At 47.3% G+C, this 24727-nt stretch overlaps 4 protein-coding genes across 4 annotated transcripts; 3 read left to right on the top strand and 1 right to left on the bottom strand.

Moving 5' to 3' along the window:
* Positions 1-2346: 2346 nt before the first annotated feature.
* On the top strand, positions 2347-3221 carry FPOAC1_013917 (uncharacterized protein; the record flags this gene model as incomplete). The annotated part of the gene is made up of 4 exons (XM_044858257.1): positions 2347-2535; positions 2590-2757; positions 2805-3097; positions 3149-3221. 4 exons carry the CDS (start codon positions 2347-2349, stop codon positions 3219-3221), a joined length of 723 nt encoding a protein of 240 aa, XP_044700713.1.
* A 1417-nt stretch (positions 3222-4638) lies between these two features.
* On the bottom strand, positions 4639-6029 carry FPOAC1_013916 (uncharacterized protein; the record flags this gene model as incomplete). Its single annotated transcript, XM_044858256.1, has 5 exons — positions 4639-4828; positions 4879-4990; positions 5100-5506; positions 5548-5906; positions 5973-6029. 5 exons carry the CDS (start codon positions 6027-6029, stop codon positions 4639-4641), a joined length of 1125 nt encoding a protein of 374 aa, XP_044700712.1.
* Positions 6030-15991: 9962 nt separating this feature from the next.
* FPOAC1_013915 (uncharacterized protein) lies at positions 15992-17860 on the top strand (the record flags this gene model as incomplete). The annotated part of the gene is made up of 4 exons (XM_044858255.1): positions 15992-16118; positions 16167-16226; positions 16283-17260; positions 17337-17860. 4 exons carry the CDS (start codon positions 15992-15994, stop codon positions 17858-17860), a joined length of 1689 nt encoding a protein of 562 aa, XP_044700711.1.
* A 4362-nt stretch (positions 17861-22222) lies between these two features.
* FPOAC1_013914 (uncharacterized protein) lies at positions 22223-23614 on the top strand (the record flags this gene model as incomplete). The annotated part of the gene is made up of 5 exons (XM_044858254.1): positions 22223-22279; positions 22346-22704; positions 22746-23152; positions 23206-23374; positions 23425-23614. 5 exons carry the CDS (start codon positions 22223-22225, stop codon positions 23612-23614), a joined length of 1182 nt encoding a protein of 393 aa, XP_044700710.1.
* Between the last annotated feature and the right edge of the window lie 1113 nt (positions 23615-24727).

Raw genomic sequence — 24727 nt, 5'->3', positions numbered from 1 at the left:
ACGCTTGCAGTGCAGTAATGTGCCGCGCACCAGAGTCAAGACGATCCGAGAATTGAGCCTGGGACTTCTGATTAACACCAATGTTCCCTTTTCCTTCCTCAGCGATATATTCTTTCAGTAGGTTGCTTGGCAGCTTGACCCTTACCTATCTGACTAGATACCATGGAGACGGCAATTGATAGGCCGTTTGCTGGATGATACGTATAAGTCTAAGAAAGATGAGATCAAGCAGGAGCTCTCAGATGCCCTTACTAAAATACACCTGGGGTTCGACCTGTGGATATCGCCTAATAGGCATGCTGTTATGGCAGTTACAGCTCATTTTCTTGCCCGCTAGGGCAAGCACCAGTCGCGCCGATTAGCACTCCGTCGCCAGCCCGGGTGTCATAGCCAGCGAACCATCTTCGAAAGTCTGTGCTTATCCCGTTCAATCTTATTGGCAAGATACCCAGCAGCTGGGGTGCTGGTAGGAATGGAATATCTGTTGGAGCATTTTAAGGACTGGAATGTCCTCCATCCCATTGAGTGCAAGTGGACCGTAGTACATACACCCTCATGCTAAAAATATATTACCTAGCTATCGATCAGTGGTCAGTATTAATAAGCTAAATCTAGTCACCTATTGGTTTAACTAATAAGTTAACTTACCTATACCCCTCCTAATAGTGCCTGCTATATATGACACGGCATATTGTTGTCATCCTACAAAGGCTATTTTTCAGCTTACGTTATGTATACGATGTTGACTCAGAAAAATATGCGTCATCCATTTTGGTCAGGAAAAATGCCCCTCAAAGCAGAAAAGATCGGCACTATTATAGCGGTGACAATCATCTAACCCCTCAAGTCACATAGAACTTTCAGCTTTCAGCTATCATATATTTTTCAGCTCTTATAATGTTATTCCATGAGCCCACTCTTACTGTACGCAGTCGTGGTGGTAATTCGACGAAATACAACAAATCTGGCCCGTGCATGCTGTTGAGTGGTTGTCTGTGCACGCTTTCAGGGTTCGCGGAGCTACAGTGGAATTGGAGAGGACAGCGCGCTGAGATTGGTCAAGTGTGGATCTCATCGCGGTGTGCCCCACTCGACGTGGTTTACCGGGCATAAACTACAAGAAGCGCTTCAATGTGACGGTTGGGGTTTTAAACTGGTAAACTAGTCCGTACTGGTTTATGTTTGCAGAGACGTAGGGCGCAGATACTGAGCAGAGCGAAGTGTCACGTCTCTTAAGAGTGAATAGAGCGGGTTAGGCGTATTCAGATAAAGAACTCTTGTTGATAGCTGGTGAGCTAAGTGTTCTATCTAGTGCTAAATAAATGTATATATATATGAACGGGCTCACAGTTGAGAAGCTGTGAGTCGGGGTCCTGCCACTGATTGGTTTAGTGGTGCATACAATGGTTGGTGGAAGGGAACGCGCTGGGGTCATAACAGGTAGCTCTTGGATAAGGTTTCAAGGGCAGGAATAACTATAGGGGTTCATTAGGCTATAGTTAAGCATAACAAACTAATACATAGATAAAAGATAATAAATACTATAGTTATCTTTAGTATAGTGCTTAGGTGGAGGCAGGGTTAAGGACTTAATTCGCTGCCGTATTAGGATATTATAATATAGATATATTGGAGTTCGGGTTAGACTATATATACACACTACACCTGATGCATGAAGGCATCGGGATATGGATTGATCGGCTAATTGATATGCCTGATCCGTAGTTTAGCCGATTTACCCGGCTGAGTCAGCTGTTGTGCCCGTAAGGCGCAACAGCCAACGCAGCCTAATAATAAAATCATGCTCCCACAACGTACTAAATCGCTCTCATAGTGTGATTTGGTATCAACACCGAGATAAAATCTAAGAGCTACCCTACAGCACAATACTTAGATATTAAAAACTTACAGTTTATCTTATAAGCAGCTATAAAATATAATATACTACTATAAAAATACTTCCAATTAGTTTAAGTCTTTCCCCAAGTCTTAAAAAAACTCCTTTCTCTTTGCTTTGTATACCTATTATATACTTGCTCAGCTGGACTCAACCCATAACGCAGGCTCTCTAATTTTATTTCTCCCTTGCTTTGCATATTTCCACATCTTTTAGCGTCATTCATCCAACTGACTCGCCAAGGCAGCATTAGCTTCAATTCCACTAATATTTCAATATGGTATTTGTATAAATGACCGCTATTTTATAGTAAGACAAATAGATCATGCTCGGTCTATATCGTTCTTGAGAAGAATAACATAGAAGTATAAATATGGAGTAATAGTGGCCCAACTATAGGCATTATCATCACCAGATTATCTGTCTTGTCTCATCTTATCACCACAACTATGGTTTCCAAGCTTGCTCTCGCTCTCTTCTTCGGTAACGCACTCGCAGGCCTCGCAGGACGTGCCATTCCTCCTCGCTGTGCCACAGAGCCTACCCCCGAGCAAGTCCAGAACGCTCAGAACCTCAAGAAGATAGAGTCCATCTCCAGAGTCGCTACATCTTCCATCACCATCGACACCTACTTCCATGTTATATCCTCGGCCCCCTCAAAGTATATCTCTAGGGACAAGCTTCAAGCTTAGTTTAAAGCCTTGAATGATGCTTATCGTCCCCATAATATCACCTTTAACCTCACTAATACCACTTTTACCACTAACTCTGACTGGGCTGACGGAAATGAAGAGGTTGCTATGAAGCGACAGCTTCGTCAGGGTGATTACAAGACTCTGAATTTGTACTTCACTGATGCAGTTAAGGTTAAGGGCCGGTATGCTCTTGAAACTGCCCTTTCCCTGAGCCTAATATCTCAACTGGTTCTGATACCTTTATTATTGACGGTTGCGTCGTCGTCGCCGAGACTGTCCCCGGAGGATCGTTAACTCGTTTTAACCATGGTGGAACTGCTATCCATGAGGTTGGTCATTGGTTTAACCTCTTCCATACATTCGAAGATGGTTGTAGGGACGGAGACCTCGTTAGCGATACCCCTGCCCAGGCTAGCGCAACAAATGGATGTCCTGCTCGAAGGGACAGCTGCCCTTTCCAGGCTGGCGATGACCCTATCCATAACTTTATGGACTACTCTGATGAGTAAGTTACTTCCAAGAATATAATAGATTTAACTACTAATACGTATTATAGTGTTTGCTATGAGGAGTTTACTGCCGGTCAGAAGATCCGTATGCATACTGCTTGGACCACTTACCGCAAGTAGGTTTACGATAGTGAGATGGGATGAGATGATATGTATATCTAGCATTCCCTCTTGCACCTAACTGGAATGGATCCATAAAAGCGGTTTGGTTGGCTGGATTGCAGATTGTATACGGGGAACCACCCACGTGGCGATGTGTCTTTGTGATACAACATTATGAGATTGTTGGATAGTCAGATCATCCTACTGGCTGGCTCGGTGCTAGAAGAAGCTCTCCTACTCCCATTTTCGGTAAAAAATGAAATTCTCTATATCTTATTAGCTTATGTTTTGTTAACTCTATTTCACCTTTCACCCTCTTGAGAGAAACTATAACCCACTGTCTAAGGCCGAATTTAGACTCCTGTAACACTTCTGGGTAGATTTGCCTTAAGCTTGATACAGTGCATGTGACGTGTTATCTTATTGTTGCCTGAGCGAGCTGAGAATACGGATGAGCTTAGATAGCATCATTGACCCGTGTAGTAGGGCCGCCACGGCTAACACTCCAATACCTTCATGGCGAATTGATATACCTATTGACGCACTTGGCCGTCTCTCTCCGCCATGTTCCAGTCTTTGTAGAGCTGAAAGAGTGGTTGATTGTCTTCTTCTTTACGTTATGGAACGGGTGTGGTTGACTTGGTAGGATGAAGGGTGGCCATTTCGATTTGGGGTAGTAAGGGCATCAGGAATAGTAAACCCTCCTAGAATAGACTTGTTTGAACTTTGTTTACGGGTAAAACGGAGTGGAAAATTGTTGCTGTTGCGTTATTGCCAATGGAAAGTACTTAGGGTATGCGCTATTTCATAAGGAAATCCAGGTATTTTCAAACCTTAGCTATATTTCCATTCCTTGCCACAGTTTCCACATGTGGAACATGTGGAAGGGATTCTGTGGCGTGTATATGGAAATGCTGAAGCCTACGTGGAATAGAATGGAATGGATATGGATCCACATTATAGATCCATATGTGGATTTCGTGGTATGGATTTGAACCCTGGCTATGTATATCAGTCTTTGAAGGTCTTCCAGTGATTCTAGCTTGTAAGGTTGTTCGTGAGGTACTGAACTGCTTTGCAAGCTGGCGAATGCTTAATTTTTGGCTTTTGCGCTTGGCATTTATTGCAAAAATAACACGCGACTCAATATTGAGATCCGACATGATTGTGGTGGGAGTAATCGCGTGTTAAAGTTAAAGTGAATTAAATTGAGAAAGGTAGCCCGGCAGGTGATGTGGCCCGTTTAGTGATGAACTACGTTATGTATAGATTAAGTTCCATATGGGTTGAATTTTATATTCCATATTCCATAAGGTGCTGTATAGAGTATGGAGTATGGATAGAAAGCCTGCTATCGCACGCGTCTATGCGGGCATCTAATCTATCCAATGTGTATTCTATCGTCACATAGCATAGCATAGCTTCCGTCGATTCCCTACTCAGATATCTTCTTCTTGGCCCAGCGCAAGGCACCGGGAATGGCGGGGTCGTGCTCGACGTAATCGAGGCTACCAAAGATGCTCCAGAGCTGACCCAGGAAGTTACGGTCGTCGTGACAATAGTGGTCGCCGATAACGGGCTTGATGGCCTCAGTGGCCTCATCAGCCTTATAGAAAGGGATCTTACTATAATGGTATCAGATATGAAGTGATTGATGCTGATCAATTGAACTTACGGGAACAGGTGGTGAATGACATGCTTCTCAATGGCACCGTGGAAAATGTGCTTGCCAATAAAGCCGAACTCGCGGTCAACAGTAGCGAGAGCACCCTTAACGTAGGTCCAGCCTTCAGCGGTATAATGGGGAGCTCAGTGTGATGGTGCTGGAGGTAAGTGATAGCGACTAATTTTGCATTAGTGATACTCGAGCGATCTAGCTTATCTTTAAACACTTACCGAGCCAGTGGTGGACCCAGAGGTAGGGAACGAGGTAGAGGTAGAAAACAGTAGAAACGCCAACCTTCTGGGAAGCAAAGTATAGAGCAGTTAGAGTGAGGCCGAGACCAATATCGCTGATGATGATAAAGGGAGCCTCGGCGGGACGGAAGACAGCGCTCATGGGATCGAAGTGGCTAACGCGGAGCCATTTGGCGAAAGTACTTTTAGGCTCCCATTGCTTACTGCCCTTACCAGCGCTGGCATTAAAGAAGGTATATACCTGCCATCCGAAGAGCTGGTGGAAGACGAGCTTGACGGCCTGGGCAATAGGGGTATCCTCGATCAGCTCAGCAACATCTATGCCAGCGATATAGAAGGATAGAGAAGCCTTAGGCTTAGAGCGGGGACAAAGGCCATATCGAGGTCTATATGGCCAGTGAAACGGTGGTGACGGGAATGAGAGTACTTCCAGCTAAAATAGGGGACCATAAGGAATGAGTGGAGGAACCAGCCGGTTATGTTATTGAGCTTGCTATAGGTAAATAAAGCACCGTGGCCGCACTCATGACCGAGAATCCAGATTCCGGTGCAGAAAAGACCCTGGAGGAAGCCATAGGCCATCCAGGCGGCGATACGGAGGTATTGGTCCTTAATGCCGGGGATATAGGTAAGGGCAGCCCAGGCAAGGGTGCCGATAATAGCGAAGTCGCGGATGATATAGTAGTAGGAGGTGGTAAGTGAGGGTTGGAAGCAGTGCGCGGGGATGGCATCCTTGATGGTCTTGATGTCGGGGAATTGAGGTTGAGAAGTGGCCTCGTGAGTGACCTGAGGAGATAAGATGTTAGGCGAGTCGAGAAAAGGTTTGAGCTTAAGCGAATTGACTTGACTTACCTTGGGCAGGTCCTTCTTGGCCACAACTGTGGTGGCAATTCGCTGTCTGGTAGCCATTGTGCCTAGCGATTGGGGAGATTTGCAGAGTATATGACGAAACGTAGTAAGAGGAGAAGGAGGATGGAGTTATAAAGAAGAGTAAAGGAAGAAAAATCTCGGAACTCGTTTGCGCTCCCCAACAAAGATGTAAATATTACGCTACGGGCTACGGGCTACGTGCCACTGTACTGCTTACTCTCCTTTCCATATAAACCTTCATCTCAGGATAACCCCTCCGTCTTGACCTAATCGAGCAATACTTGTCAAGGAGGAGTATGTGAATATGAGACCTTGACTCGAACAGACTTGACCCAAGCAATGATGAGAGGCGAGGAGAGGCTCCACCCTTTTGGTTGTATTGGAACGCACTAAAAAAGGAATGTTAATTAAGTATCGACAAAAACAGTCTAATGATCATCATTTACCTATATTGTTCATTGTTGAAATAAAACGAATCTTTATAGTAAGCAGGCAATCTTTGACGTTGGATCTCTTACACTCACCCTATCGCATTCGTGCGTATTTAACAGTTCCCGATAGAAATACATGGTAGGTTTAACGAGGGAGGTCATCTTACAGACAAAACCGATAACTGGGGGGAAGCGAAGTGGGGCGTTTGCCAGACTGAGTCAACATCGTATACATAGCGTAAGCTGAAAAATAGCCTTTGTAGGATGACAATGATATGCCGTATCATATATAGCAGGTACCATTAAGAGGGTATAGGTAAGGTAACTTATCAATTAAACCAATAGGTACGTTGTGTCAAATGGCAATGTGTGTTTTTGGCAGTAGTCTCTATCACGGCCTGCCCAAAGTAGGCAAGTAGTAAAACACAGACTCTGTATGGAAATTCTTGTCTTACATCAGCTAAGACCACCTCGTATTCCTAATCGGGCATTATATAAGCGGCAATTGATATGTTATCGGCAACTTAATTTTGTATATTACATCATATTCATAAGCTAGTCTGCAACATGTCTTAAATAAAAGATGGGCCCTTGAATCTGCCGCCAGGGATAGCCATGGAGTAAAACGGAATATCCGATTGGACTGTCAGTGTAGATTCTAGACAAGACAGTGGACCACTGCTGACCGAAGCGCTCCGAGTCATAGCTTAACTATTAACGCCACTTCATACCTATTAACCTTAATAAAAAAGAGCTAAGGAGATATCTAGACATATGATCTCGTGTAAGAAGACGCTACTGTACTCTTTGCTGAGACAAACACCCAGCAAGTCTCCTTTCCGGCAATCCTTTCTTTGCTCGATGCAGTCATTAGGCGACGCCCAGAAGAATCTCACTCCCTTTTCGGCGCCGGGCTGACGCATGGGGAATCCTTAAATCCCTCCATTATGTCTAAGTTACAGCGGGCCCTCGGACAGCGGAGAATTTAGCGGAAACTCAGCGGCGACTGGGGAGGGTGAGGAGAAGCACTCTGAGATGGGTGTTGATGGATATTCAGAGAGAGCCTTACCTAAAATGGCATTCCCTGCGTCGTTTAGCAACTGACGAACTAATTTTAGTGGGGAATGAAAGGACGCTAGCATGACATGGGGCAGCCGATGAAGTAAATCTGGGGTAACTGACGAACTCCAGTTTGCTTATAAGAAGTGATGTAATCTCTGTAAAAACTGGTAAGCCTATGAAATTTTGACATAAGATTCTAATTAAATACTTATGACTAATTATTAGATTTGACTGTCAATTAAAAACACACCGTGCCACCCCTGCTTCAGCTTAATTAACACCCCAGATTGACTTGATCGCCGCCTTGGCCGATTGAACCGATTTTCTGCACCCTACACTCATCTGATCTGCCACAAGCCTAAATACCGATATATGACACAGCATGTCACGGGCTGAGTCCGGCGGTACGGGTGGACAGGGAACGCTTCGGGCGTAATAGGTTCTATTGCTACGGATAGGCACTGCAGGCAGGTCAGGCTCTATTAACAAGACGTAGCTCAAGGAGCTACGTTCAGGATCTGACTGGCGGTCTAACTAAGGTTACGGCGATAACGCTATCGCCACGTGATCTGATCCACTTGTGGCTCTAGGGTAGGTTGGTCTGACTTCGAGCTGTGACAGTGCCCCCTCTTTAGCATCGAGCTCTGCCGAGACGGGCTACTGTGGTCCGGGCTTGTCAGGGTATCTCCTGTGGAAGTTCGCCACGATCTCTGCAGCATTCCCCACGTAAGCAGCAGGGACTTCTGTTGGGTCTGCATATCCGGCCCATTTCACAGTATACTTCAGCCTGGGGCGGCCTCCTCGGCCTCGTCTGTCCCATCGGGAATCCACAATGTCTTCAACCTCCCACTCTTCCACTCCTTCGGCTTCTACTGGCGGTGGCGGGTCTACGTTCTGACCGGGCAGCGGATTGGTGGCAGCTGGCTTTAGCAGGCTCGTGTGAAACACGGGGTGTATCTTCATGCTGGCGGGCAGTTCCAGTCGATAGGCGTACGGGGAGATGACCTTGCCGATCTTCAACGGGCCGATGTTCTTCCAGTCTAGTTTCTTCTGTGGCCTAAGGGTCTTGATATTCCTGGCGTCTAGCCACACTGAGTCCCCTACTTGGTATCGTCGGGCAGGTCGTCTGTGTCGGTTCGCTTGGGCTTCGTAACGGGCTTGTGCGGCAATGCTTTCTGATCTCAGGTGCTCTAGGATGTCGTTCATCGTCTTTGCGAACTGTTCTGCGTCTCTAGTGGCTGGGGTTCCTCTGACTGTAATCGTGGGTTCAAAGCCCATTCGCGGGTGGAATCCATAGTTTGCAAAGAACGGAGATACGCCGGTGGTTTCGGATTTCAGGGAGTTCGCTGCGAACTCGGCCAGGGGAGCCATCGGTTCCAGTCGTCCTGTAGGTATGACACGTAGGCTCGCAGGTACTGTTCCAACACAGCGTTCAGGCGTTCAGTCTGTCCGTCGGTCTCAGGGTGGTAAGCGGTGGATAGTAGCGAGCTGATCGACAGTTGTTTGGTGAGCTTCTGCCAGAACTCCGCTACGAACTGGGGTCCCCGGTCCGATACTATAGTCTGTGGGAGCCCATGTAGCTTCCACACTTCCTTCAGGTAGTAATGGGCTGCGTCTTCGGCATCGCAGGTTCCTTTGCATGCGATGATATGTCTCATCTTGGTCAGGCGGCAGGCTATAATCAGGATGGCGTCATTTCCTTCGCTGGGCGGCAGATGTGTGATAAAATCCATTGACACATGTTGCCAGGCTCGTTCGGGGATAGGCAAGGGTTTCAGCACACCTTGCTTCGCTTCTCGGGCTGGGTTGGCTCTTCGACACGTATGGCAGTTCTTAACCCATTGTTCGATGTAGGCCAACATTCCGGGCCAGTAGTAATCCCGGGAAAGCAGGTCATAAGTGCGGGCACGACCTGGGTGTCCTGCTATAGGGTGTTCGTGGCAGGCTTTCAGCAGGGCGGTCTTGAGGGCGTCGTGGCTCGGGATATAGATGCGGTCCCGGTACAACAGTCGTTCCTGGACGATCTTGCACTCTGCAAGCGTAATCTTCGGGTGTCGCGGTGCGTCGGTCCTGAGGGCTTGTAGTATCGACTGCAGGTCTTCATCGGTCTGGTATCCTTCGTTCAGCAAGCGGTCGATCTCTTCTGGTAGCTCTATTGAGAGTGACGGCTCCTCGGGTGTTGGTGCGGGTTGGTTCTGTTGTAGTGGGTGGCGGATGCGGGCTCTCTGGACTCGTAGCGGCGGAAGTTGCCAGTTCTCTTTCTTTAGTACCACCTGGCTTTGGTGCGCTAAGCGCTCATCCCCCTCTTTAGGGAGGTCTTCTGACCTCCTGGTCAGGGCATCGGGTTTAACTCCCTGTTTCCCAGGTCGATATGTGATCTGGAAATTAAATCGGGACAGGAACTCAGACCAGCGGGCTTGTCGTCGGTTAAGTAACTTCGTCGTCGTGAAGTACTCCAGGTTCTTGTGATCCGTGATCACTTTTATCGGTGAGGGTGCCCCCTCCAGTTCGGGTCTCCATTCTTCGAAGCAGCGAATAATGGCCATGAGTTCCTTATCGTAGATCTCGTAGTTGCATTCCGTGGACGTATGCTTCTTGGAGAAGAAGGCTACCGGGTGCAGCCTTCCGTCATCGTCGTATTGCGACAGCACACCGGCGGATACATAGTCAGAGGCGTCTGTCTCCAGGATTACGTCCTTCGTCCAATCGAAGGGGCGTAAGATCGGTGCTGATGTGAAGGCTCCCTTCAAGTCTCGGAAAGCCTTTTCGCAGGTTTCGTCCCAGACGAACGGTACGTCTTTCTTTGTCAGGTGGTTCAACGGGGCTGTAAGCTTAGAGAAGTCACGGATGAACCTCCTGTAGAAGTTCGCAAATCCTGTGAAAGCTTGTACATCGGTCAGGCAGGTCGGGGTTTGCCAGTTCTTAACAGTTTCGATCTTTGCAGGGTCCATTCGGATGCCGTCTCGTCCCACGATAAGGCCTAGGAACTTGGTTTCCGTAACCATGAATTCGCATTTGGCTGGGTTTGCGAATAACCCGGCAGCTCTTAGTTTTTCAAGCACCATCTTTAATTGCTCGACGTGCTCTTCTCGGGTCCGGCTATAGATCAGGATATCGTCCAGGTAGGCAGTGCAGAATATATCCAGGTATTCCCTCAGCGCGTCATTAATGTACCGCTGGAAGGTCGCGGGGGCTCCTGTTAGGCCGAAGGGCATAACCAGTGACTCATATAATCCGAATCGGGTGCGGAATGCTGTTAGGTACTCCTGGCCTTCCTTGATGCGCAGATTATTGAAGGCCGACACGATGTCGATACGGGAGAAGTATTTCATACCAGACAGGTTATTCAGGGATTCTTTGATCAGGGGCAGCGGGTAGCGGTCCTTAACTGTAATGTTGTTCAGGGCTCGGTAGTCTACGCAGAAACGTAGGCCACCGCCGGGTTTCTTGACGAATAGTACCGGGGAGGCTACAGGCGATGAGCTCGGGCGGATAAATCCCTTACGCAGATTCTCGTCCAGCCACTCTCGTAGGGCTGTCAGTTCGTTCCGGGACATTCCATATAAGGGTCCAAACGGCAGTTTTCCTCCTGGGGTTAGCTCAATGTGGTGGTCTCCAGATCGGTGCGGTGGTAGCTTCTCTGCCTCCTTAGGCGAGAAAACGTCCTGGAACTCTCGAAGTTCTTCCGGCAGCACGAATGCCTCTGGCTCAGGCTTAAGCAGGTAGTCCAGTTGCTTCAGGGTGACGGTGAAGAGGCGGTAACGGTCCTTCTGGCTGTATATTCGGGCGGTTCGCAGGGAAACCGGGAGGATATCCTTTCCCTCCAAGGCTGGTGGGATACTCCCTTTCATCTGGCGCATGAACTTCTTCGGGACGGTCTGTAAAGCCTTAATCCTTGTAGGCTTGGTTGGGGTGTTGCAGAATTTCTGGCAGTACGGGCTGTTAAATGTGAACGTGTGGGCCGCGAAGCCCACCTGCGGGTCGTGTTGCTTTAGCCAAGGCATTCCCAGGACAATAGGGTAGCTGGCTAGCTGGGTCACGTAGAAGATCATGCTCTTCTGCTCGTGATCGGCAATGCGGAGTCCGGCGCGGACGTAGTAGGCGACCTTCCCGCTCTCGGCAGGTCGCCCGTCGAACACTTCAATCTCGAAGGTTCTCTTCAGGGGTCTAAACTTCAGGTTCTGGGACTTAGCCCAGCTCTCGTCGATAAACCCTTTTCCTTCCGCTCCGCTATCGGTCATAGCGTAAGACGGAATTGGTTCTCTTCCGGCCACATTGAGGCTGGCAGGCAGTATCATCAGGTTCGAACGTTGGTTGTTCTCGTTCTCAATCGGGATTCCATGAACGGAGGCGGCGGACAGTTTAATCTTCGGTACAGTAGGTGCGGGGAGGGGAGCCTGGCGCCGACTTAAGACAGGCTCACCCCGTTTTCCTGGCGTCCTCGGGAGTGTCTAGATCGGCGGGAACTGGCGCGGCTGGATGTAGGCGAGTGTGGAGACGGGGGCTGGCTGGTGCGGTTGGGGCTATAAGCGAAGGTGGCTTGACGGAGCCTGGTTGGACGTGTGTCAGGTTCGGGACAGTCGCGGAGGTAGTGGTTGGCTGAACCGCAACGGAAGCACTGGTTGTTCTCCCGTCGTTGGTTAGGGCGGTTATAGCGGCGCTGATTGCTGAGGTCCATAGGTTCTCCGGCTGGTTGGCGGTTTTCGGGGGGGCTTCTCCCTCTACGAGGCGATGGGGACTTCTTTCGGAGTGTCTGGGGGTACTCCTTCAGCGGCATATTCGTCTTTCGTGACGCAGGCTGTGGCTCCGCTGCGAAGCGGCGTCGTCGGTTTTCCAATTCTTGTAGGAAGGTGGCTAGGTCGTGATATTTATAGCTAGGCGGTGGGTTGTGTATAAGCATTCCGCGTAGTTCTCGGGAGACAGCTTGTTCCAACAGGGTAGGGAGGGCCTCTTCTGACATTTCTCCTTCCAGCGCGAGGCGTTGGAACTCGGCGAAGAAGGTGCTGAAATCCTTGTGAGTCTGGCGAAGGCGGAATAATTCGGCGCGGGCATTATTGATCCGGTTCGGGTCTCCAAAAGCGCGTTCTAGTAGATCGATAATATCCTGGTAGTCGGGGAGTTGGCATTCACCAGCTTTAATGTGCGGTAGGACTTGTGCATAGGCGCGTCCCTTAAGACGGCCAGTTACATAGGACATTCGGGCGAGGCGTGTCGGGAATCGGTCGTGGTTAGCTTTTAGTTTTGAGTGTATCTGGGAGACGAAACGGCGTAGGTCGCTCCGTTCGCCCTCAAACTTGTCAGGGTCGGGTAATCGTTCGGTAAGACTGGTTGATTCGGTAGATCGGGAAGAAGGCGGAGGAGTCGTTCCCATAGGAGTCGCTACACGAAGCTCAGCGGGAGCGCTAGTCTCGGGGGTTCACGGATAGTAGGTACGGTAGGTCGGGTGGCATCGAGGGCGCGACGTTCGGCGAGGCGGGCCTCGAAGATGTTGTCGTCCTTCCTCTTTAGGGCCTTCTCGTGTTGTTGCTCAGTGTACTCGAGCTGGGCTCGGGCAAAGTTACGCTCAGTGGTGATTTGTTGCAGGGATTGTTCGGAGTCCTTGATGTTTATCCTTCATGTTCTGGGTCTCATTCTCCAGCTGGGATATACGGTTCTGGGCGTTCTCGGCGTAGGTATAAACGTTCCGGAAGTATTCGAACCAATCGTCTAGGTGTTCCGGGGCATGGTCACGGAATGACTCGACGCTGTCCGGCAGGAAGGGCGGGAGCGGGCGGGCAGACATCGCGTTCGGTGTCCAACGGTTAGGAGCTACGTAGTGTCACGGGCTGAGTCCGGCGGTACGGGTGGACAGGGAACGCTTCGGGCGTAATAGGTTCTATTGCTACGGATAGGCACTGCAGGCAGGTCAGGCTCTATTAACAAGACGTAGCTCAAGGAGCTACGTTCAGGATCTGACTGGCGGTCTAACTAAGGTTACGGCGATAACGCTATCGCCACGTGATCTGATCCACTTGTGGCTCTAGGGTAGGTTGGTCTGACTTCGAGCTGTGACAGGGAAAGCCATTGGATTCAGAGCTGTATCCGCCATGCAGCTGGGATAGGCTGGCAAGCCAGATATAAGCTTCCCTCGATGTAATGAATCGATGCATCTACTTGAAATGCATTTTAGCGATGAAAACCTATGGGTGACCTGAATCCGTTGGGGTGCAATGGATTCAGGTCGTCATTTCATTAGCGCCTTTTTTTTTACTATGGGAAAGCCATTGGATTCAGAGCTGAATCCGCCGCGCAGCTAGGATAGGCTAACGTGGCTTTCTAGGTACATCGGCCGGTCAAATGTATCTTTTTTACGTTAATTCAATTTTCACTTTTCTCGCCGATCACGACCTTAGAAAAGCTGAAAAATATATGATAGCTGAAAGCTGAAAGTTCTATGTGACTTGAGGGGTTAGATGATTGTAGCCGCTATAACAGTGCCGATCTTTTTCTGCTTTGAGGGGCATTTTTCCTAACCAAAAGGGATGACGCATACTTTTCTGAGTCAACATCGTATACATAGCGTAAGCTGAAAAATAGCCTTTGTAGGATGACAATGATATGCCGTGTCTGATCGATAGCCAGGTAACATACTTTTAGCATGAGGGTGTATGTACTACAGTCCACTTGCACTCAATGGGATGGAGGACATTCCAGTCCTCAAAATGCTCCAACAGATATTCCATTCCTATCAGCACCCCAGCTGCTGGGTATCTTGTCAATGAGATTGAACGGGATAAGCACAGACTTTCGAAGATGATCCGCTGCGGAAGACGTGGCTTGCACCGAAAGAACTCCGCAGCGCCTCTCATATCACATCGATTGCAGCACCAGACGTGACCTATCGGTAGATCCTGATAGTTCAGCTCGACTAGGAAGGTCCCGTGCGACCTAACCCAGCTCTTCCTACCCCTTCCACCTTTCCGAGCTAACAAATCCTCCTAGACGAAGCCACGGTTCTTCCAGGTAATCTTAGGCAGATTCTCAATTGTCGGGTTGGGAGGCGAAGCGCCAGGCAAAGCGCCGGCTGCTTCTTCCCACTGCTTGCCGACCGTTTTAGGCTAGCTAGATACGAGGCCTCCTTCAGCTTCGGATCATTCGGTAAGAACATCGCCAAAGTGTTGTCGACCGTAATCGAATTTTATGACATCTCGCCAATCATTGGCTTCTTCATGATGGATAACGTCACGAGCAACGACGTATGCATTCAAGAGCTAGCAGAGAAGTACCCAACAATCCGACACGAAAATTGCCTTCGGTGCGTCGGCCATCTGCTGAACCTTATCGTCAAAGCTCTTCTCTTTGGCAAGGGCGTTAGCAAGCTGGAGAAACAGCTACGCGCTGCATCTGATGACAAGAGGTTTGAGATTTGGAGGAAGGAAAGCTGCATTGGCAAGCTCCACAGCTTCTGCGTGTGGATCAACAGAAGCGACCAGCGACAAGAGCGGCTGAAATAGTACATCCTGCGGGCTTACGACGAAGGCAGTATTGAGCACCTCTACACCATGGTCCTTGCCGATGGGGGCATCCGCTGGCACTCTGTGTATTCCATGATTGAACGAGCCCTGAAGCTCCGCTACGCCATTGATCTATTCTTTCTCAATTATCGCCACATCGGCGCCGAAGGATAAGATATCTCACAAGATATCCTGACTGCGTAGGATTGGGTCGACCTCGACCACTTCCTCAATATCCTCAAACCTTTCAAGGATCTAACAAAAGGCATGTAAAGCTGGGCGAACAGGGCTGGCTCGGAAGGATCACATGGCTCGCTGCATGAGATTATCGAGTCACTAGATGTGCTTTTCAAGAAGCTCCAAGATGCCGGGAAGTTTGCAGATGATCACCCTGACGTGGCGTCAACATACTATTCCCATGCCATTGATGCTGCTCGTATCAAGCCATCAGGAGATTATCAATTCTCACAATGAGACATTCGGCTGCATGTGGCCATTGTCTTAGGTATGAAGGGATGAACCAGCCTCACCGGAAGCGGCTATATTTTCAACTTGCAGATAACAATTGAGTCGTAAAGAAAAGTGGGCTCTTGGCAATTCAGATAAACAGTCGATATGTGATCACCGAATCTACTTATGTTTACACCAAAAATACACTAAAATCAAAGTATCCCTCAGTAATTTACCAATCAAAGCACACTTTGCTGCTCAGCAACCCCCCCTACCTGAGGTACGAGGGTTAGGGGGGTGAGATTGAACCCCCCTTAGTAAGGTTTAGGATTCAAGTTTTGTTGAATGTTGGAGGGTTCACCCTCAACAATATGATTAAAGTTTAAAGTCCTAGGAGGAGCCAGTCGAGTATATAAGATCTCAATAGTCCTTCGATTGTGAAAGCATAAAGCAATACACACGATACATCTTCATATCTGACAGCTTTCTTTGTTGTCGGGAAGCCCTTCGTTATCTGTACTAGAACCGAATACCACTCGATCACACAGGAGATCAGGCTTTCGTCATGTCTCATTCTGAAGATATTCTGAATCAAGACATCTGGCATAGCCGGAACGACATCGTGCCGCCTGCCTCTAACCATGATATCGCCATACACTACAAAAGGGCACAGTCAATTTGTGTCCAAAGTGGTATGCCAACCACACGTATTGGGAGAGATCCAAAAGCTGACGTTCAAGGCCTGTCACAAGATGATATCATGAACCTGACCCCGAAATATTGGGACTTCCATTTCGATTGTGAGTTCGATCACTTTTCGTAAACGTTTGTATAGTTGCTAAAACTGGCAACGAAGTGATTGCTGCTCGCGATATGACTGCGTACATCATCGCGATGATACACATCAATCTTTGCATCGGAACGTTATGCTCGTTCATTCCACGTCGCCCCGATCTACAGCCCCTATTGGACAGACTCTTGAGATTTGAGGTCTGTGGGGGGTTTATGCTAACTGAGGTCGCTCATGGCCTGGATGCTCGGAACCTTGAAACAACAGCAACACTACTTCCAGATGGCTCGTACGATCTGCATACTCCCCATGCCGGGGCTGCAAAGGCAATGCCCCCAAATACGCCTTACTGCGAGATGCCCCGTGTGGCTGTAGTATTTGCTCGCCTTATGGTAGATGAGGAGGACCGCGGTGTGAAGCCATTTCTAGTGTTGTTGAGTGACGCAATGGGTATGCGACCTGGCGTCACATCCCTTATGCTTCCTACAAGGCCGGGCACAAAGCCATTGGATCATTCTTTGACCTCTTTCAATCACGTTTCCCTGCCTTCGACCGCACTGCTCGGCTCTAGCTCTAAGCCAGAGAATGGACGCATCGAGTTCCTGCGTCATATCCGGCGCGTACCTGTGGGAACAGTGTCCTTTTCTATTCTGGGTATCTCGGCTATCAAAGTCGGGACACGCATCGCAGCTGTCTACAGCGAGAGGAGGACTGTAGCATCGGTCGACGGCGGTAAGGGGCGGAAACGGATCATGGACTTCAGCACTCAGCAAGTTCCAATTGTTGAGGGATGGGTGCATGAAAAAGTCTTGAATGCGTTCGCTCGCTGGACTATAGACATGTGCCCAGATCTGACTGACCCTACACAGCATGCACTGGCTACCATTTTCAAGGCGACGGTGGTCAAGGCCTCTCAAGTCTTAAGGCCACTCGCCGAGAGGTGTGGATGGCAAGGCTTCTTTGCGTTTAACCAGATAAGCGAGCTGGACCTTACATTCCAAGGGAACACCGTCTCCGAAGGCGATACGTTGGTTCTATGCATCCGTACGTTCATTCGCATCTTAACATTGTTGATCAATTTGAAACTCTATAATGTGATAACTAACGGCTTGCTATGTAGGCTTCATGCCAGAAGTATTGGCGGGGAGTTTGGTCCTTCCACAGGCAATGAATAGATCATCTCGCTTAGCACAACGCGAAGAAGATCTAATTAGAGACATGAAATCGCGACTTGAAAGAGTCGGAGGCTACGACAATCATCGCGGGCCTGCCTTCGATCGCTACATTCTGCCTCGGTGCAGATTACTAGCAGAGGCCATTGGAAATCGTATGGCTTACGAGGCGGCTGAGAAGTCGGGCATCTCTTCGGGAGTGCTCACGCTGTATGAGAGGATCTGTCTGTGTGAAGACTTAGATCCACTACCTGCACTTGAGCCCTTGGTCCAGGCACGGGCGCCATCTCGGTCTTGCAGCTCATATAGCGCTGTCCTCGCCCAGATCAGATCAGAGTCTGTTACTCCATCTGAGGTAGACGATTACATAACAGCCCCTATCACCTCCGATAAGTCTTGGGAATCATTCATGAAGGGTCTTCAGATGCTTAAGAGCCCGCTAGACGTGCCGACCTCTGTTTCGAAACTATAGGCAACTCCCGGTATATATCGCGATATATATAGGCAGTCCCATCCGGGTCATTGTCAGGATGAAATTGGCTATGCAGACAGGCAGGCAGCACAGCAGCAGATCAAGGACAAAGAAATTCAGCCAAATTACAAATAAGATCAGATTTCAATACACTCTTTTATCAACATCTAATCAGGTAGTTAACTACTAGATTCCCAATAGTATAGCAATTTTAAGCTTAAGGAAAACGTAGGAAATCAATCCAAAGAAGGCAAGAGCAAGATTCAGGTCCAGTATAAGCAGGACAGGTGCACAGACCATTATACTATAGCCAATAAAAAAAGCCTTAAGATATAACATTTATAGGTCCAGAGCAAGGGTATACAGTAAGATAAGATAAGCAAATAAAACAATGCCTTATAAGGAAAACATTATATAATCAGATAGAGGGAAAGACAATAAAAAGCTACAGGGAGTAGATTAATAAGAAAAGGAGAGAATCCAGCTTTACTAGTAATAATAAAGTAAGGCCAGGTTAAATAATCTAATAATAGCACTATAGTCTATGAGTATATAAGTCAGCTTATACTGACCTCTTACCTTAAAGTAAGTATTAGGAATATAGTAAATTATATAATTAATTAAACAGAAGATACTCTAACTCAGCAGTAACTTGGCCATATATCATAGCCAGCCTGCCTTACTAAATACCCTAGCTAACCAGCAGTATATTATCTAATAATAAGTATATTAATAAATAAACAGGCCAGTAAGCAGCAGGTATAGCTAGTTACTAAACTATTAAATTAAGTATATAAGATTGAATATATAACTATAATAGTCAGTTGCTTATAATATCTAGCAGCCCTTCCCTCTCCCTGATCATCTTAGTCCGGTTCTAAAGAAGCAGCTAATAGAAAAGTCCCTTAAGGTATAACATTTGTAGGTCCTAGATCAAGTGTATATAGTCTAGCCACTTTGAGCACAAAGATATAAGCCAGTACCTTAGGCAGGATATTAAGTATAATAAGATAAGTAGATAAGACAAGGCTTAACAAGAGAAGGATTATATAATCATATAGAGGGGAAGAGAATGAAAAGCCATAGGGAGCAGATCAAACAGAAAAGAAAGGAATTCAGGTTTTCTAGCAGCCCCGCCCTCTCTCTTCTCTTCTATATAGTCCAGTCTATACTACCTACCAATTAGGCCCACCAATATCTCACCTCCTATATAACACAGTTATAAGGTAAAGCCTACTAAACCATACTATTTAAAGGCTAACGGAATAACTACCCATTTAACTATTAGCTAATTAGAGAGTATAATATACAAGAGAGGCAATTAATTATATCAGGGCGGTTAAAGAGCACCATAATAGAATTATAAGAGCACTATAGTACATCTAATATATAAACCTTAAACCTTAGGTAGCTGATTATCATGGGTTTAGGGAGTAGAGAAAAAAAGCTAGATTTACCTACCTAAAGCTCAAAAGATAGGCTAGCTAAGTTAGAAACGTATATAAATGAATTATAATAGTATAAGATAGTGGACACACTATAACCCGTACTAAACCAAATTTACAAAGTCTATTAACTACCAAGCCTACTTATTACACAGTATTAAAGCATATTAAATACCAAGCTAGCTAATTAAGCCAGACAAAAGCCAGGGTACCTTATTACTGATTGGTTTAATCATCGAACACGCTAAAAGGAACAACTTTGGGTCCTGAAGAGATGATGGGCTGCTGTGGCAATTGTAACCGCCACTATAGTGCTGATCTTTTGTACTTTGAGGGGCATTTTTCCTAACTAAAAGGGACGTCTCGTGCTTTTCTGAGTCAACATCAGCGTCGAAGCATGCATGGCGTAAGCTGAGAAACAACCCTTGTAGGATGACAATGATATGCTGTGTCATATATGTCACAGCTCGAAGTCAGACCAACCTACCCTAGAGCCACAAGTGGATCAGATCACGTGGCGATAGCGTTATCGCCGTAACCTTAGTTAGACCGCCAGTCAGATCCTGAACGTAGCTCCTTGAGCTACGTCTTGTTAATAGAGCCTGACCTGCCTGCAGTGCCTATCCGTAGCAATAGAACCTATTCCGCCTAAAGCGTTCCCTGTCTACCTATACCACCGGACTCAGCCCGTGACAATATATCGGTATTTAGGCTTGTGGCAGATCAGATGAGTGTAGTGTCACGATCCCAGTCATTACATCACGTGTACCCCACCTTTTCCACCACTTAGCATAGACCTACCCTATACAAGTCGAACGGACCCTATTCGACTTGCATAACGAACAGAGTCAAACCAACCTCGTTCGCCTTGCATGCCTGTCGAACAGAGTTGAACTGACCTCGTTCGACCTGCATAACCTCATGTATATATACATTCGCTTAGCACCAGATAGTACGATGGCCTACCAGCTATCAATAAAACTTCCTTACCTGAATACGCCTTACCCGCTCTATTCACTATTAGGAGACGTGACACTTCGCAACTGCTCAGTGACAACGCCCTACGACTCTGCCAACATAAACCAGTACGGACTAGTTTATCCCTTGGGAACCTTCACCCGTCACATGTAGGGTGCAGAAAATCGGTTCAATCGGCCAAGGCGGCGATCAAGTCAATCTGGGGTGTTAATTAAGCTGAAGCAGGGGTGGCACGGTGTGTTTTTAATTGACAGTCAAATCTAATAATTAGTCATAAGTATTTAATTAGAATCTTATGTCAAAATTTCATAGGCTTACCAGTTTTTACAGAGATTACATCACTTCTTATAAGCAAACTGGAGTTCGTCAGTTACCCCAGATTTACTTCATCGGCTGCCCCATGTCATGCTAGCGTCCTTTCATTCCCCACTAAAATTAGTTCGTCAGTTGCTAAACGACGCAGGGAATGCCATTTTAGGTAAGGCTCTCTCTGAATATCCATCAACACCCATCTCAGAGTGCTTCTCCTCACCCTCCCCAGTCGCCGCTGAGTTTCCGCTAAATTCTCCGCTGTCCGAGGGCCCGCTGTAACTTAGACATAATGGAGGGATTTAAGGATTCCCCATGCGTCAGCCCGGCGCCGAAAAGGGAGTGAGATTCTTCTGGGCGTCGCCTAATGACTGCATCGAGCAAAGAAAGGATTGCCGGAAAGGAGACTTGCTGGGTGTTTGTCTCAGCAAAGAGTACAGTAGCGTCTTCTTACACGAGATCATATGTCTAGATATCTCCTTAGCTCTTTTTATTAAGGTTAATAGGTATGAAGTGGCGTTAATAGTTAAGCTATGACTCGGAGCGCTTCGGTCAGCAGTGGTCCACTGTCTTGTCTAGAATCTACACTGACAGTCCAATCGGATATTCCGTTTTACTCCATGGCTATCCCTGGCGGCAGATTCAAGGGCCCATCTTTTATTTAAGACATGTTGCAGACTAGCTTATGAATATGATGTAATATACAAAATTAAGTTGCCGATAACATATCAATTGCCGCTTATATAATGCCCGATTAGGAATACGAGGTGGTCTTAGCTGATGTAAGACAAGAATTTCCATACAGAGTCTGTGTTTTACTACTTGCCTACTTTGGGCAGGCCGTGATAGAGACTACTGCCAAAAACACACATTGCCATTTGACACAACGTACCTATTGGTTTAATTGATAAGTTACCTTACCTATACCCTCTTAATGGTACCTGCTATATATGATACGGCATATCATTGTCATCCTACAAAGGCTATTTTTCAGCTTACGCTATGTATACGATGTTGACTCAGTCTGGCAAACGCCCCACTTCGCTTCCCCCCAGTTATCGGTTTTGTCTGTAAGATGACCTCCCTCGTTAAACCTACCATGTATTTCTATCGGGAACTGTTAAATACGCACGAATGCGATAGGGTGAGTGTAAGAGATCCAACGTCAAAGATTGCCTGCTTACTATAAAGATTCGTTTTATTTCAACAATGAACAATATAGGTAAATGATGATCATTAGACTGTTTTTGTCGATACTTAATTAACATTCCTTTTTTTAGTGCGTTCCAATACAACCAAAAGGGTGGAGCCTCTCCTCGCCTCTCATCATTGCTTGGGTCAAGTCTGTTCGAGTCAAGGTCTCATATTCACATACTCCTCCTTGACAAGTATTGCTCGATTAGGTCAAGACGGAGGGGTTATCCTGAGATGAAGGTTTATATGGAAAGGAGAGTAAGCAGTACAGTGGCACGTAGCCCGTAGCCCGTAGCGTAATATTTACATCTTTGTTGGGGAGCGCAAACGAGTTCCGAGATTTTTCTTCCTTTACTCTTCTTTATAACTCCATCCTCCTTCTCCTCTTACTACGTTTCGTCATATACTCTGCAAATCTCCCCAATCGCTAGGCACAATGGCTACCAGACAGCGAATTGCCACCACAGTTGTGGCCAAGAAGGACCTGCCCAAGGTAAGTCAAGTCAATTCGCTTAAGCTCAAACCTTTTCTCGACTCGCCTAACATCTTATCTCCTCAGGTCACTCACGAGGCCACTTCTCAACCTCAATTCCCCGACATCAAGACCATCAAGGATGCCATCCCCGCGCACTGCTTCCAACCCTCACTTACCACCTCCTACTACTATATCATCCGCGACTTCGCTATTATCGGCACCCTTGCCTGGGCTGCCCTTACCTATATCCCCGGCATTAAGGACCAATACCTCCGTATCGCCGCCTGGATGGCCTATGGCTTCCTCCAGGGTCTTTTCTGCACCGGAATCTGGATTCTCGGTCATGAGTGCGGCCACGGTGCTTTATTTACCTATAGCAAGCTCAATAACATAACCGGCTGGTTCCTCCACTCATTCCTTATGGTCCCCTATTTTAGCTGGAAGTACTCTCATTCCCGTCACCACCGTTTCACTGGCCATATAGACCTCGATATGGCCTTTGTCCCCGCTCTAAGCCTAAGGCTTCTCTATCCTTCTATATCGCTGGCATAGATGTTGCTGAGCTGATCGAGGATACCCCTATTGCCCAGGCCGTCAAGCTCGTCTTCCACCAGCTCTTCGGATGGCAGGTATATACCTTCTTTAATGCCAGCGCTGGTAAGGGCAGTAAGCAATGGGAGCCTAAAAGTACTTTCGCCAAATGGCTCCGCGTTAGCCACTTCGATCCCATGAGCGCTGTCTTCCGTCCCGCCGAGGCTCCCTTTATCATCATCAGCGATATTGGTCTCGGCCTCACTCTAACTGCTCTATACTTTGCTTCCCAGAAGGTTGGCGTTTCTACTGTTTTCTACCTCTACCTCGTTCCCTACCTCTGGGTCCACCACTGGCTCGGTAAGTGTTTAAAGATAAGCTAGATCGCTCGAGTATCACTAATGCAAAATTAGTCGCTATCACTTACCTCCAGCACCATCACACTGAGCTCCCCCATTATACCGCTGAAGGCTGGACCTACGTTAAGGGTGCTCTCGCTACTGTTGACCGCGAGTTCGGCTTTATTGGCAAGCACATTTTCCACGGTGCCATTGAGAAGCATGTCATTCACCACCTGTTCCCGTAAGTTCAATTGATCAGCATCAATCACTTCATATCTGATACCATTATAGTAAGATCCCTTTCTATAAGGCTGATGAGGCCACTGAGGCCATCAAGCCCGTTATCGGCGACCACTATTGTCACGACGACCGTAACTTCCTGGGTCAGCTCTGGAGCATCTTTGGTAGCCTCGATTACGTCGAGCACGACCCCGCCATTCCCGGTGCCTTGCGCTGGGCCAAGAAGAAGATATCTGAGTAGGGAATCGACGGAAGCTATGCTATGCTATGTGACGATAGAATACACATTGGATAGATTAGATGCCCGCATAGACGCGTGCGATAGCAGGCTTTCTATCCATACTCCATACTCTATACAGCACCTTATGGAATATGGAATATAAAATTCAACCCATATGGAACTTAATCTATACATAACGTAGTTCATCACTAAACGGGCCACATCACCTGCCGGGCTACCTTTCTCAATTTAATTCACTTTAACTTTAACACGCGATTACTCCCACCACAATCATGTCGGATCTCAATATTGAGTCGCGTGTTATTTTTGCAATAAATGCCAAGCGCAAAAGCCAAAAATTAAGCATTCGCCAGCTTGCAAAGCAGTTCAGTACCTCACGAACAACCTTACAAGCTAGAATCACTGGAAGACCTTCAAAGACTAATACACATAGCCAGGGTTCAAATCCATACCACAAAATCCACATATGGATCTATAATGTGGATCCATATCCATTCCATTCTATTCCACGTAGGCTTCAGCATTTCCATATACACGCCACAGAATCCCTTCCACATGTTCCACATGTGGAAACTGTGGCAAGGAATGGAAATATAGCTAAGGTTTGAAAATACCTGGATTTCCTTATGAAATAGCGCATACCCTAAGTACTTTCCATCGGCAATAACAACGCAACAGCAACAATTTTCCACTCCGTTTTACCCGTACACAAAGTTCAAACAAGTCTATTCTAGGACGGTTTACTATTACTTACGCCCTTACTATCCCAAATCGAAATGGCCACCCTTCATCCTACCAAGTCAACCACACCCGTTCCAGAACGTATAGAAGAAGATAATCAATGACTCTTCCAGCTCTACAAAGGCTGGACCTTGACGGAGAGAGACGGCCAAGTGCGTCAATGGGTATATCAGTTCGGCTACGATATCCAGCATGCCCAAAAGGGGGAACGCCGATGGGTGTGTTGCCTTTGTATCAAGCAAAAGCGGCCGAGGCCAAAGAGTTATGCCATCAAAGGGTTGCAGAACGCTGAGGGTCACCTGTACACGGACCACAATGGCATAATGGATCCGACAGGCAAGAGGCAAAAGCCTGCAAAGGCATCCGAGAAAG

Source organism: Fusarium poae (genome assembly GCF_019609905.1).
Source record: "Fusarium poae strain DAOMC 252244 chromosome Unknown contig_4, whole genome shotgun sequence".
Lineage (NCBI taxonomy): Eukaryota > Fungi > Ascomycota > Sordariomycetes > Hypocreales > Nectriaceae > Fusarium > Fusarium poae.
This window is presented reverse-complemented; position numbering and strand designations above follow the sequence as displayed.